The following is a 14,754-nucleotide window of genomic DNA, read 5'->3' on the forward strand; positions in this document are numbered from 1 at the left end:
CCCTAATGACTTTTGTGTATAATTTAATAAATGCAACAACCAACAAATTAAAACTTTTAAACAATATGATATTAACTTGATTTAAAAACGTACGTATCAAGAGCTATGGGGTCATCTTAATAAAACAGTTTCTATGCATTAAATGCAAAAGCAAACAAAAAACATTATTTTATTGAACTAGAAATTATTTTGTATCGAATTAGTCTCGATAAATAAATGTCAATGTAAATATATAGTTATACTATAAAACTATAATATGTAAAACTTACCATTACGCTTTTTCCTCCTAGTCAAGGTGTCCACATCGCACGAGTTAGACTTCGCCAGCGTGGCGACTTCCTCGAACTGGAAAGTCAGATTCTTCAAAGGGTCCGTCGAGCCTGAATTCGCGAAAGGCGTGTGCACGGGAGTCAAGGATATCCTAAACGGCTTTTTGGAGTGCTTCTTGGCCGCTTTCGAATTAGTTACGGGCGTCTCGAACTCGTTGAAATCGCCCTTGTGGTGCTTCAAAGACCCCGTCGACACCCCGGAGTCGTTCGAACTGGACGAATCTCTATTTTTATCCGATTTACTGGGAACGCTTGACGAGCGACGTATCTTGACCGCATCCCGGAAACGGGCCACTAGGATATTCTCAGTTTTCGGCTCGGGAACTTTGAATTCCTTTTCTGGATTTTTCGTCGGAACGCCTTCATTGATACAGTCCGTTTTGCAAGTCCGCCTGATGACTGTCGGCGTGAAACATACCCTCGGGTTGAGGAAGTCATCGTCCTGTCGCTTCGTGAAGTCCGCTGAACTAGATCTGCGGGTGCTGATTGTTGTGTCTGTTTCTGAGTGCGTCGGGTCTGACACGTGGCTGATTCTGCTGACATTGTCTGAACAGTTCTTACTGTTGCTCGAACAGCTGTTCTCTGGCTCCATGTGGATGTAGTTGAGATGGTCGTTGCAACAGTCAGTCTGGTGGACCGTGTTGTTCGTTGCCGTGGATATGTCATCGTCGTGTTCCGGAATGTCTTCTAGCGCATCTAATTCTTCCTGACTGAAGCCGGCGCTTCTCAGTATCCGCAGGGAGCTCTCGAATTCTTCCAAGGTAGCTCTGTCGATGTTTGCGTAATTGGAAAGGTCGATTTGCGGCTTGTTGGGCGCGGGTGCTACGTTCACGTAGTTCGAATTTTCATTAACGCTATTATCACATGTGCTTTCGATGTTGTTTTGGTTGTCGTCGTTTTTGGTTTCGTTGTGGTTGCAACCGCACGGTTGACCGATCAGACATTTTAGTTTCTTTGGTGTATCGTATAGACTTGCTGCGTCTACGTGGACGTCTGCTGGATGTTCCTGAAATGGTGATAAAAGTAGTTATCGTTATACCAATATAAGCATTATGTTTAATGAGATATGTTTTGTGATTAGTCATTCACAATGAATATCAATATAGTTTACAATAAATAAATATAGACTTATACTTTGGAAATCACATATACAGAGTAAGTTTTGCTCTGAGACAAATGTTCCTGACATATAGTGTTGCCTTTTTTTATTTTTAATTTTGCAGTATATTAGTGAACTAACCTGTATTAAAGGCATCGGGGTCTTTGGCACATCATAGTTCTCGTACGGTCCATTGAACGACTTCTTCCTGCAGCAGCACGGCTTCGGCTGCTGCCAGCATTGGCAAGTGTTGCCAGTTTTCACTGGAATAGTTGGTGTGCAGCAAGCCACTGGGCTCGCTCGTTTGGAGTCGAAGCTCTTGTCTAAGAGGCAGCCGCCGCGCGGTACCGAGTACTCAGAAGCGCTGCCACTGGAGCGCGAGTAGATCGACGCTCGATCGGAATCGGAGCGCTTTTCTAGAATATTCTCCATCGTCCACACGGGGGACATTAGTGAGCCGGGTGTGTTCATTGTTGATGATCTGGAAGGGAATAATGAATGGAAGTTTATTGTGAAGCTACATAGATTTTGTACGTGTGAATTATGAATAGAATTAAAGGTGTTTTTGTTTTTTCAGTCTATGCCGTCAATGCCAAGTATACGAAATTATACTGCGTGTGTCCCAAATAAAACATAAATTATTTTCTTAAGTTCATACTGAGTCAATGTATGTATAAATGTCAAGTAAAATTTAACAATAAACAACAGATCACAGAAATCAGACATAACACCTTATTATAAATGTATAAATAATCGTGGTATTCACACCATATTTACCTCGTCAAATGGCTGATCTTGCCTATACAGCTGGAGCACCTCGGCAGCGACGTGGGCCGGCGGAACTTGTCCTCGCTGTCCAGGCTGGAGTCGAGGTCCGACAGACAGTGCATGGTCTGGCTCGCGGGCGCCGCCCACGCGGGGGAGACGGACCGCATCGACTGGTGGAAGCAGTCGTCCAGACACGAGCTGGTGTCTGAGAAACGCTTTTCTAAGAGTCGGAGGAATTGTTTATCAGTGCTTGTTGTTGTAATTATTAATAAAAAAATATCTTACTTGTCTATTTTGTTTACAAGCTTTAACCGCAGAACGGATTTAGATAAATGGTAGAAAAATTGATGGATGACATGGGCTTTATTTGAACAAAACTAAAGTAGACATAAATAATATACATTTTACATTTAATTTTTGACTTCTGTAACATAACTTCTTTGCTTTTAGAGTACCTTATCAATATCTCTGCTATAACTGATTGCTTTAAATAATTATTTATCTAGATCGCCCCGGTACAGCCCAGCTTTATTAGCGTGATAAATTTATATATTTAACTTGATGGTCGCAGACTCTACAATACAATACGTATTCTACAATAGTCTCTATATATAATCATAATTTCAATGAATCTTCGAACTGACCTGATCCACTTCTAGATGCAACACTCAGGCGGGACTGCGCCTCGTGGCTGTATGCGTTGAGGAGGTCGGACAGCTCCCGCCCGGCCTCCGCGGCGAACACGAACAGGCCTTCGCCCTTGCCGCAGCGCGAGCCGCCCTCTACGCAGAAACGTTTGTCCACTACGCCGAAACGTCTGGAAATAATGTTATTGTGACTTTTATGTGATGGTAATTATTATAATTGTGGTTAGCTGTCCTTGATTCAAATATAATGAATATTGTACTTAAGTTATTTTATGTAAATAAGGAGCTGTGTGACGCGGTTACACGGGCATTATAAATATTTTCTCGGCTTTTACAATATTTTTCTTTAAATAGCTTGTTTCCTTGAAAAATGGACTACCGATCATGATATTTTTAGTACGACACGATACGAGTAGTTCTTAAGATTAAGCGCGTTTAACGCAAAAACTTCTCAGTTTTATAATATCATAGTGTCCGTGTCATATGAATGTAAATCATCATTTATCGTAAGGTTCAATACCGGTTAAGTCAAGTACTGTTATTGTTTGAACCGGTAAACGTGTCTGTCCATTCTTTGATAATTTCTAAACGATAGATTTTGATATACAAATATAGTTTAAAGCGCTTAATTTGTCTGTTATAAGCTATATAACGTAATACAAGATCAACAAGGCGTCCATAAGCGACCAAAATTTTAGACTTGGACGCATCGGGGTTTAATCTTTGCTTTATCGTATTAGTTCACAGTATATATTTGTACTAAAGGTGGATTAGACACGGAAGCATTCAGACAATATCAGTCTGTTAAAAAAAAGGTAATTAATGACAGTAATTACTGTATCTAAATGATTTAGAGGCATACGGGTACTCCATTAGATCCAATTAAGGAATGCGTATTAATCCAATGGATTCAACATTTTTATTACTCGTTTATTAGTTTTTTCGTATGTCCGAGGGTGATGAAAGGTAAACATATGTTTTGTTGTTAACTAGTGACATACAGACTGACGATAAACTGATAATTATCAGTGTATAATAGGATAGAAAATAGTAGGATAATATCCTACTAATATTATAAATGCGAAAGTTTGTAAGGATGTGTGTGTGTTTGTTGCTCTTTCACATAAAAACTACTGAACCGGTTGCAATGAAATTTGGTACGTAGATAGCTGGATAACTGGAATAAAATATAGGCATTTTTTTATCCCGATATTCCTACGGGATACGAACTTACGCGGGTGAAACCGTGGGGCGCAGCTAGTAATATATCATTGAGTATAGATTTAGGATGTAAACTATAACGCAATAGTTAAATCGCATTAAATGAAAAATATGTTTGCTTTACAAATGTTGTTGAAAGTTTGTGTTTCGAGAATGATTAGATACCGTTTATATGATTTCCTATCATATGATATTTTAACATATTCACAAAAACAAATAATACATATTTGTTTATTATGCTCTTAGAAGCGACGCACTAATTGAGCTAGCGAGACAAACTGAAACTTGCATGTCAGCATTTTCTAATTACCCCATCTATCTGGCTACCATTCTATCCATGTGGCTAGATTAAATTGGATAAATGATAAATCTGTCTTCAAGATAAAGGCATATTACTGTTTGTTTTACTACATACAAAGACACAAAATTACTTGAAAGTTTGTGTAAAAAGTACACGGAAACTTACTTACTACGTATTCTTTACAGGTTTCCTTTAAAACATCATACAAAAGATTAATTACTCACTACAATATCGTAGTTATAAAACCGTATACAGGTCGGGTTTGACCGCGATGGAATTTCATTTCCTACGCCAGTAGTTAGCTTGCAGCATCGATAGCCATTTGCATAGAGTACTGGATAAATATTCCGCTTTTTATGGGAGGTACAAACGAATATTTTCCTAACTACGAATTGGTAGCAGCGGCATGCGTGTGATACAATTGGTTTGTTTGTATGTTGATGAATACTGTGAATTTAGTCAGATGAGAAAAGATTTTATGTTTACTACATGAATGTAATATATTATAATCTACTTTAAGTTCGTTTTTATGTGTCGTGATAATGTTATTGCCGCGGTATTTCTGTACCAATTTTTATCAAAATCTGTTCAGTGGTTTCTCAATCTGTTGGTGGTAATATTAGTAGGGATAACACAACGCGATTTTATCACAACGAGCAATTTCTTGCAGACGTAAAAAAGCAAAAATGCATTAAATTGAATTCAAAATAAATCATTTGGTACCTATATTCTCTTTAGTACAAAGCCACATAAAGACAAGCTTCCATTTCCCTTTGTCGTTAATATAGAAAGTCATCCAGCGCTAATAATTTCGTGTCATATTCACAAGTCGCGTCGCAGGAATTCTAGACGGTCTTTAGCTGAGTTTATTTCTTCTAAAATTGAACTTCGACCCCTGCGTATATCGGTATGGAGTTGATAAATTGAATTTATATGGGATTTAGTTTTATTGTATACTCGACGCTCCTCCCGGCTCCGCCCGGATATCAAGATTCTTGTTTTATCCCATAAGAGCGTCTAATCAAGATAAAAAGTATCCTTTCACCCAAGTCAGCTCGTACACTGTCTGTATACCAAATTTCATCAAAATCTGTTCTGTAGTTTCGGCGTGATTGACGGACAAACATCCAAACGAATTCACATTTCTATGATAGTATGATTATTTTCAAACCTTGACCCGCCTGACCGATCAGAGGTAATGTTTTACGAGCATAGTTATTATATGGGTGTATTTATGTGACAACATCTTATGGACGAATAATGACCTCGAGAGGTTTTTTTCTTAGATGTAGTGGGTTTGCGAATGCGTCGCTCTCTTTTAAGGGTAAGGGATAAAGAAAGGATTGACAACTGGAAGGAACAACGACAACTAGACTGGGAAAGGTGAGGATTCCAATAGAATTGTGGTTGTGGGTAGGCTATATTTAACATATACATGTATATATTTAAACATTATTTATAAGAAGGATGTGGGTTTGTGTTTTTTTTTACCCTATAAGGATATGAAATGAAAGATCGTAAAACGACCATAACAGTAAAACTTAATAGGCAGCAGTAGGGTTTTTTATTTTTATGAAACTTATTCATTAATGTTCTGTATATTTATACAGCTTTTATTAGAAAAGTTGTAAGAATTTGATGACAGTTGAAGTCTGAGCTAACGAATAAAACGCGCTTAAATTTTTAATCTCTTGCTTTTCTAGAAATCTGGAGATCTAAAAGATATATGATTTTAGCCATTTGGCTATCTTTTAAGACTATAAGACATGGGAGGCACCAACATATAGATAAAAAATAATCATAACGATCGGCTACCCATTAAAAGTTAAGAGTTAAGTTAAAAACATTCGAATTAATAACCTCCTCATTTTCTTGAAGTCGATTGAAAACAGAGCTTAAATTGAAAGCGGATCACTTAGAATAGCTACGTATTAAATTCGAAGCGACGCAGCGGTCGTGAAGGTCAAATTAAATGTGTTGAATAAACAATAGCATGTTAACATGTGATTAAGGGGCAAGCGGCTGCAAGCGCTACAGGAAGTGGATCGTAAAGCGATTCCGGCGGAGGCTACGGCCATATTGGTGTCAGAATCAAGCACTTCTTTTATTAGACTTCTTTTGAAACGCTTTTGACGTACTATACGTTGATGAATCTTCCACTGGCTCGAAATTAAGAAATATAGATTAGCTTTTCATCTTCTTCTATCCCGAATCTGTAGTAATCCTACTTCCTACTAAAATTATAAATGTGAAAGTTTGTGAGGATGTGTGTGTGTTTGTTTCTCTTTCACGCAAAAACTGCAAACCGATTGCAATGAAATTGTGATACGTAGACAGCTGGACAACTGGAATAACATAGAGGCAACTTTTTATCCCGATATTCCTACGGGATACGGACTTATACGGGTGAAACCGCGGTGCGTAGCTGGTTATTATATAATATAAGCATATATTTTAAGAATAGAAGAAAACCGTATCAACATACAACGTATATTATCATTCAGCTTACTTCATAACTATATTTCTTAGCAAACATATAAAAAAATAGAAAAAAATAACCTAAAATGGATCAATGGTAATGGATTCTAATCTAATAATTTATTAATCAAATCACACAATCTTTACTTTACTTGAAGATAATACATTGTTATTCTTATTTCATTTAAAGTTATAATACAATGATTTACATACACTTTGATAATAAGGAATGAATTGCCATTAAATAATATTTTACACGTGTTACTGTAGTGTAATGTGACAGCAGCCTTATAGCAGGCGGTTCCGCAGGCACGTTCTAGACATTAAAAAGCACATACACACATTTAGATGTCTTTTAATTTCGAATAAGATAAAAAATAAGTTAAGTCGTGTTAAGGTATACAGCCTTTTCGTGTTTCGAATTTAAAAAATGTTGTTTCGTTTTATAGTTTCGTTGAGACGATTTGTAAATTGAGAATGTAAAAAAATTTATTAAATAAAAATGAACATTTATATTTATTAGTTCAATCTCATGTACGTATATCCGTGGTTTTTGGGGAGCCGGAGGCCCATATCCTTCCCTTCCCAATCCTTTCTTTATTCCTCTCGCCAATCCTTTCTTAATCCTTTCCCAAAAAGTCGGCAATCCATTTGTAGAGGCGTAAGGTCTGCAATTACCTTATGCCTCTAAAAATATCCATGGGCGGTGGTAGCGCTTACCATCAGGCGACCCACCAACCAGCTCCATTGCCGACTGTGACATAAAAAAAAAGTTCCTTTTTATAGCACATTTCACGGAAATTAAATACAATATCAACGCAAGTCAAATAATACATGATATACCTAGTTTAAAATAATACACACATTTATGATAGAATAACTAAATCGTCACTCTTGTTCATTATAAGGACTATACGAGAGGAAATTATTTTATCGTAGCGACCCTAATCAGGATAATAAGATAAACTCATGATTATTGTGATGTAACCGATTCTTGAGAGTGTACAAAATTTGAATAAATTCTGTTCGTTTAAAGTGGGTTAAAGGAGTTAAAATCCAGTAAAGGAGTACAGTACATACAAACATACACGTGGAGCTAATAAAAGCATGTTAAAAAGGAAAAATATAAAATAAGATAAACTCGGTATCATTTTCTTCACAATAAATATCCGAAAGTCTATCGATATAACATTATTAATAATTCATCCCAGGGAAATAACAAATAAATATCTCTCCAATATATCCTAAGTAATAAAGGTTCTAAAAATATCCTCAGGGAATAGAAAACAATTCACTTATAAACAATTTGCGAAACAATCTATAGAAATAACGTTAAGCGACATCACGTACGATTTCAATACAGGAGGTCACTGGGAATTGGGAATATACAAATTGTTGACCCCACGCTTACGTGCCAATTGTCAACGCTTGGAGGTGTGCGGTGGGACATGTAAGTTTTTTTTGCTGGCTGGTTAACAACAAAAAAAAAAACAAAAAATTATATGTAAGAACTATTTGAATTGTTACTTTGAACGCTTTATTTTATCTGTTGCCAATGCATTGATTTCGAATTTTAAATTTATTCACCATATTGTAAAGATTACCGTATTAGTTCACATAGGCTGTATTGAAATTTCGTTACGCGTTAACGCGTAACGAAATTTCAATACAATAATATCTTAATATATAAAATTCTCGTGTCACAGTTTTCGTTGCCATACTCCTCCGAAACGGCTTGACCGATTTTGATGAAATTTTTTCTGCTTATACGGTATCTATGAGAATCGGCCAACATCTATTTTTCATACCCCTAAATGATAAGAGTAAGGCAGAACAGCGTTTGCCGGGTGCAGCTAGTAATTTATACATAATTTTAGTTACTGCATTGGGAATTTAAACTCAACAATTATTATCAGATATATAACGGTATCAGCTTAATTATTTGAAATAGTTTGCGACAGATTCAATTTCCATTAATATTTCGGACTTTTTTAACAAAAACTTTTATATTATCATAAATATAAGCTAAATCCACCACCACCTCTCGCGCTACACCAATTTCGGGCTCAGTGTAATGCCTATCACGCTCCTAGTTTATCGGCGACGCGCTGTGAATACTCCTTAGTTATGTTATAAATAATTATTGGACGGAATTGCTGGTCTGGACCATCTAGATAACATGAGAAATTTTGAGTCTATATTTTTTTGATCTTTGAAGTAAGTGCTTTATAATCTAGGGACTCGAATTTTAGGTTAGATGAAGTGGTGAAAGTTATGAATTGGATTTTTTTGTTTACCTCAGAATTTTCGTGTGTGTGAACCGATTTTGATGATTCTATTTAATTTGAAAGCTGATGCCTCCCGTGTAGTCTCATTTAAATTTGATCTAATTCAGATATTTGAAGGCGACTTTGTTTTCTGTTAAAATAGTTATAATTCGATTTTTTTAGACAGATATTAAAATCACTTAGGTAAGTTAGAAAAATTATTTTATGAAGGCATTAAATAATAATAAATATGATATCAAAATCTATTTGAATATCAAAATGTTTGCCAAATTGGAGAATGAACAACAAATATCAGAAAATTATATTTATAACCAACTTTTTCACGCGGCTTCGTACGCGTTCAATTCGGAGTATTTTAAAAGGTGTTATTATACATACCTTTCTATCACTCACTATTTAATCACTCTATCTATTTAAAAAAGCCATCAAAATACGTTGCGCGGTTATAAAGATTAAAGCATACATATACAGGGACAGAAGGGAGAAGCGACTATATACTATGCAGTATATAAATTTGTGTAGATGTTTCAACCAACCAACTTTCTCAGTTAATTTTTTAAGATATAAGGAGACTGGTTTGACTTATAAAACTTATCCAGTGTGATTGATACCCTAATATAAAATCACATAGAATCCATCCCAGCAGGGGGTTGTAATAAACAAACATTCGAACTGTAGCCCCATATGTTTTCCGATTCCCTATCAAGTTAAAGCTGGCCCCATTAAGGATTAGGGTTCTGTAAGCAGGATCGCATAAGTTATGTTACTTAGCGGTAAGACTTTAATCAGTGGAGACAACACATTGCTTAACTTTGTTATACCTTCTTTTTACCGACTTCAAGAATAGAGGGTTGGATATTAAATCTTCATTAAAGCTGTAATGTTAAATTCAAATTAATGGGTGATTGAACATGTACATCAATTAAATTACATAAAGTGTGTATTGAAAAATTTTGTAGGTAACGCATTTAAAAATGTATTTTTTATTATATATGTTAAAGGATAAGTTTTAATACGCAATACGTGTTCATTTTGTTCAAAGTGGGTTATATTTTTAATATATATTCGTTATATGTACCTCCGTACTTATACAGGGTGGTTAAAGAAATTCTCTTCACCGTCATAGTATCCTAGTAATATAGTCGTTCCTGTATACAAAATATATATGTTTTTATTTTATGAAATTTATAAGTGGATTTTTTTATTTATTATCATTATTTTTTAGATTTTGACGTTTTTGATGTATTTGATTGTTTTATATATTGAGGATTTTAGATTTAGTATGTGATTGTAGATTTTATAGGTATTTCAAACTGTGGCTACTTGTGATTAAAGCCAAACTCGGCATATATATTTATAATTTTTCTTGTTAAATAATGTTTTAGTGTATGCTTTGTAATTCACCCTTAAATAAACAAATAAATAAATACTTTATAACTCGAGATGTGATGTTTGGAAAAATTTAAGGTTAGTAAACTGAGTAAATTTAACCGAGAATTATGTTTTTAAATGCGGAATGCATGTAGCCGGTGCCTTTGTGATGGTACGCCACAACCACGCGATCTAATTCAGATCGGTTCATCCTAATAATATTATAAATCCTACTTCCTACTAATATCCTACTAATATTATAAATGCGACAGTTTGTAAGTATGTGTGTGTGTTTGTTGCTCTTTCACGCAAAAACTACTGAACCGATTGCAATGAAATTTGGTACGTAGATAGCTGGACAATTGGAATAACACATAGGCAACTTTTTATCCCGATATTCCTACGGGATATGGACTTGCGCGGGTGAAACCGCGGGGCGCAGCTAGTATTTACATATCACTCGTTTTATTTTTTATTTACATTAAATAACTACTTTTATTACACAATTGTAACTAGAATTGATTATTCAGTTCAAAGTATATTTCACCAGTCTATTTGCTATATTATACAAATTAAAATTTATTTGGCCGCGATAAAAAAAAAATCGAGGTTAAGCAACAGTTGGCACGCTCTTGACTTGGATGGGTGACCAAATAGTTTTGCAGTTGCAATAAGCATATATGTATGAGTGTCGCAATTGTCGCGACTTATTAAGCACATTTAAAGGTGTTTGTTCAATTATCACCCTTACATAAAGCTTCATAAATATTAATTCCTTTTAAGCAACATAGATTTTAGAATCATGTCACCTTATATCAAATCTCAAAACGATCCCCAGTAAAACGAAACGAGATCAAAGCAGAACTTTTGAAACTGTATAACCTTATACTTAAGTGACGAAGTTAATTGCCGGAATAAGAGGATATAAATTATCTTCCCAAGTACCTTTTCCAATATTTACCCTCCACTTCAATGTTTTAATGATTTTTAATTGGTTTTCTTATTCAATTTTGTTGGTAAAGTTTTTAGTATCGCTGGATTGATTTCTTCGAAAAATTTTTAAATTAATTTGATACAAGTTATGTATTCATGAAGTTAAAATGGTGGGTAGATGGTAGAAAATGTGGAAGTAAAGTAGTACAGAGTAGAAGAGGGTAGAAAATTGTAATAAGTGTTTGAAAGCAAAAATCACCGTGTCTAATATGATTTCCAAGCTATGGTTTATCATTGGTTCCTTAGTACATTGATTTTGGCTTAGCTGCGAAGTTTAAGTTAATGATTGAATAACTAAATTACATAACTATCTTGCTTTATATTGATCCTGGTGATGCCCTTAGGGCTTATATAATGACTGGACTATTCGAAAATTATATCTATAGTGTGGCAATTTAAATTTACGCGTAGAAAAGCCAATTTCGCTCGTACACCAATATACATTCGGAGGAATATTACAAAAATTGTATTAAAACTGTCCCGGGAGGCGATAACTGGATTCCGGGAAAATTTCCCGCGGCTCGTTTATTCCGGACGATGTATCGGAAAAAAAGCGCTTTCCGGTGATCCATCTGAGTTGTCATGTTTTAATTGAGCTTCATTTGCTATTTTTCGTGCGGGCAAGTTTTGGGTAGGGTGCGCAAAAAAGTATTTACATTTGTTATTGAATTTGTTTAGTTTATATAGTACTTTCTGTCTGCGGCTTCGCTCGTAAAGGAATTGACAGTCACGGGGTTTTCCCCACTTGGTTCCCGTACCCGTGGGATTTTCGGGATAAAAACTATCCTATGTCGTTCCTCGGATCTAAAACTTTACCTATACCAAAAAAAAAGACGCACAAACTAAGAGTAACTCTGTATTCGTACGTGTAGTAACATTTATAAAATTAGAAACGAATTAGGGTTTTCGAAAATCTATAGGGGCCTATAGAGGCCTCTGGTACAATAATAGACGTCCTAAAAATCTGCAACTATGGTGACATATTTTTTCATACGGTATTTTTTATTTTAAATATGCTAAAATGTGTTATAACGGTTTAAAATTAATATGTACAAGTTATTAAATGCATGCATTACAGAATGTATGTAGTAATACAATACGAAGAGATAATCCTCTTATGAGATTACTTGTATCGTGAACTGTTACGAAATAATAAATGCCAACAGTAAATAAATGCTGAATAATTATTCGAGACTTGTTCAGTTTCTCTGTCTCTTGATTGATTTATTTGTCGTTAAAAAAGAAATTTAACAGTATGTACGAATCAATAAATAGTATTAGTTTAAAATAGTAGAGAATGAAAGAGGCCTTATTTGCTGACGGTACCCAAATCTAAGCCCACATGAAATGCGACGGTAGCAAATTGATGGATGCGGTCCCAAATATTAACACTGCTAAATGACTTATTGGTACACAGCCAGCATTACAAAGTTGCATGTCAATGGACAGCAACAAAGGAGCAGCGACATATACGTTAATTACATCTAAAGACAGACGTTGGTATAATATTTTCTTGTGTTTGATTTTACGCGAGTATTACATTTAGAAATTTAAAACTTTTTAACGGATTTTTAACGAGATTTATTCATTATATTTTTAACCCGACGTTTCGGACACTTTACAGCGAGCGTGGTCTCGGGGAGACTGTCTGGTCAGTCTAATATAATGAATAAATCGCGTTTAAAATCCGTTAAAAAGTTTTTAATATCTAAATGTTGGGTATAGTCAGCAAAGAATAAAATGGACGATGAAAGTTGAAAGTTTCCATTCGTAATTTTTTTTTGGATACATAATATAATTATTGAAATTTTACTTTGTTATGCTTTCCCAGCTAAAACGTGGATCCGATAATGATGAAATCTGGCATAAAGTACTAGAAAATAATTGGCCAGACATGCTAAGTATTTTTTGTTTTAATTTAATTTTTTTTTATTGCTTTTACACATTTAATTAAGGCTAAATTATAAATTTATCAAAATTTCGCTTTGGATAACTCGCGATGCAATCTGAATTAAACTTTAAATGCAAATATTAAAATAATAGAGAAAACAACAATCGATAAAAACCCGCGAAACTTACAAAACCGTTAATTTTTCATGTTAACAACAAAAATTTAATAAGATATAAATTAATGCATCTTACAAACTTTTAAATATATCAAATGAAAATAATTCGAGTATTTTCAACCGACTTCAAAAAAGCATATATTTTTTTAACTTAGTTACCCGAAACTTACAACTGGTTGGATTTCGGTTACCCTTACTTTATTGGAAAACTAGTGACTCCCATTTGGTTCCCTTGAAATATGGTCTAGCTCCCACCATTCGAAGTCATTTAAACTATTCGTAACAAATAGTTATATTTTTTTATTTTTTTTTTATTAGAGATAGTTAGACGTTTGACCGCAGTCCCACCTGATGGGAAGCGGAGACGCGGTCTAATATATTTTATTTATATCATCTACATTCAATTCCACCATCTTGTTTTTCTTTCTACCTCCACTTAATTGTGCTGTTTACGTGGTTAGAAAGAAAAGCTCGCATGATTTTCTAAACGCTCGCTATCATGTAACAAAGAGTACAAAAGAATCTGTTTGGTTTGGGCATAGCTCTGTACCCTGCGGTGTGGTGTTTGGGATTAACTGATGGCTGATGAATATATAAATGGGGGATAATTATTTGTTAGTCTCTCTATTTTACTTGTTTTTTATTGTCATCAAAAATATACGTAACTGTCAATGAAATTAGTTACGGGTACGTTGAAAAATCAAAAAGTTCCACGATATGTGACTACTGCTCACCCACACTTGGTCAGGATGGTGGATTATGACCTGAACCCTCATAAGAGGCTTATGTTGCAGCAGTGGCAGTTGTATCGGCTGATCATGTTGAAGAAATTGATTCAAACTTTTATTTTTATTTATTTATTTCTAACACTTTATTGTACAAATAAACCTTAAAAATAAAACACTTACAACTAGACCAGCACAGAAGGCGACCTTATCACTAAAGAATGATCTCTTCCAGGCAACCCACTGTGTGAAGAAATAGTATAAAACAGGAGATAGGTATTAACTTTTATATCTTATATAAAAATTATGGATGCATGCGAGAAATATATTGTAATCTTTATAGTTTCTATTTGAGCGGGTAATATTTATTTCAAAAGACAAGCGTGGTTTAGTACTAGACTACAGGCCCATATAGAAAAAATTACGGGTCATTTGAACCACCAGGTGACCTATCTAGAACGATATAAG

At 34.8% G+C, this 14,754-nt stretch overlaps 1 protein-coding gene across 1 annotated transcript in view; it reads right to left on the minus strand.

The window, feature by feature from the left end:
* LOC119839875 overlaps positions 1–14,754 on the minus strand; it is a 116,235-nt gene that overhangs the window by 2,791 nt on the left and 98,690 nt on the right. Inside the window, exons 6-9 of the mRNA XM_038366295.1 lie at positions 2,841–3,013; positions 2,206–2,416; positions 1,570–1,909; positions 270–1,335 (exon numbers count right to left, since the gene is read on the minus strand). Coding sequence (XP_038222223.1) covers positions 270–1,335; positions 1,570–1,909; positions 2,206–2,416; positions 2,841–3,013 — 1,790 coding nt within the window. The remainder of the gene's footprint in view (positions 1–269; positions 1,336–1,569; positions 1,910–2,205; positions 2,417–2,840; positions 3,014–14,754) is intronic.

This window comes from Zerene cesonia, chromosome 5, assembly GCF_012273895.1.
Source record: "Zerene cesonia ecotype Mississippi chromosome 5, Zerene_cesonia_1.1, whole genome shotgun sequence".
Lineage (NCBI taxonomy): Eukaryota > Metazoa > Arthropoda > Insecta > Lepidoptera > Pieridae > Zerene > Zerene cesonia.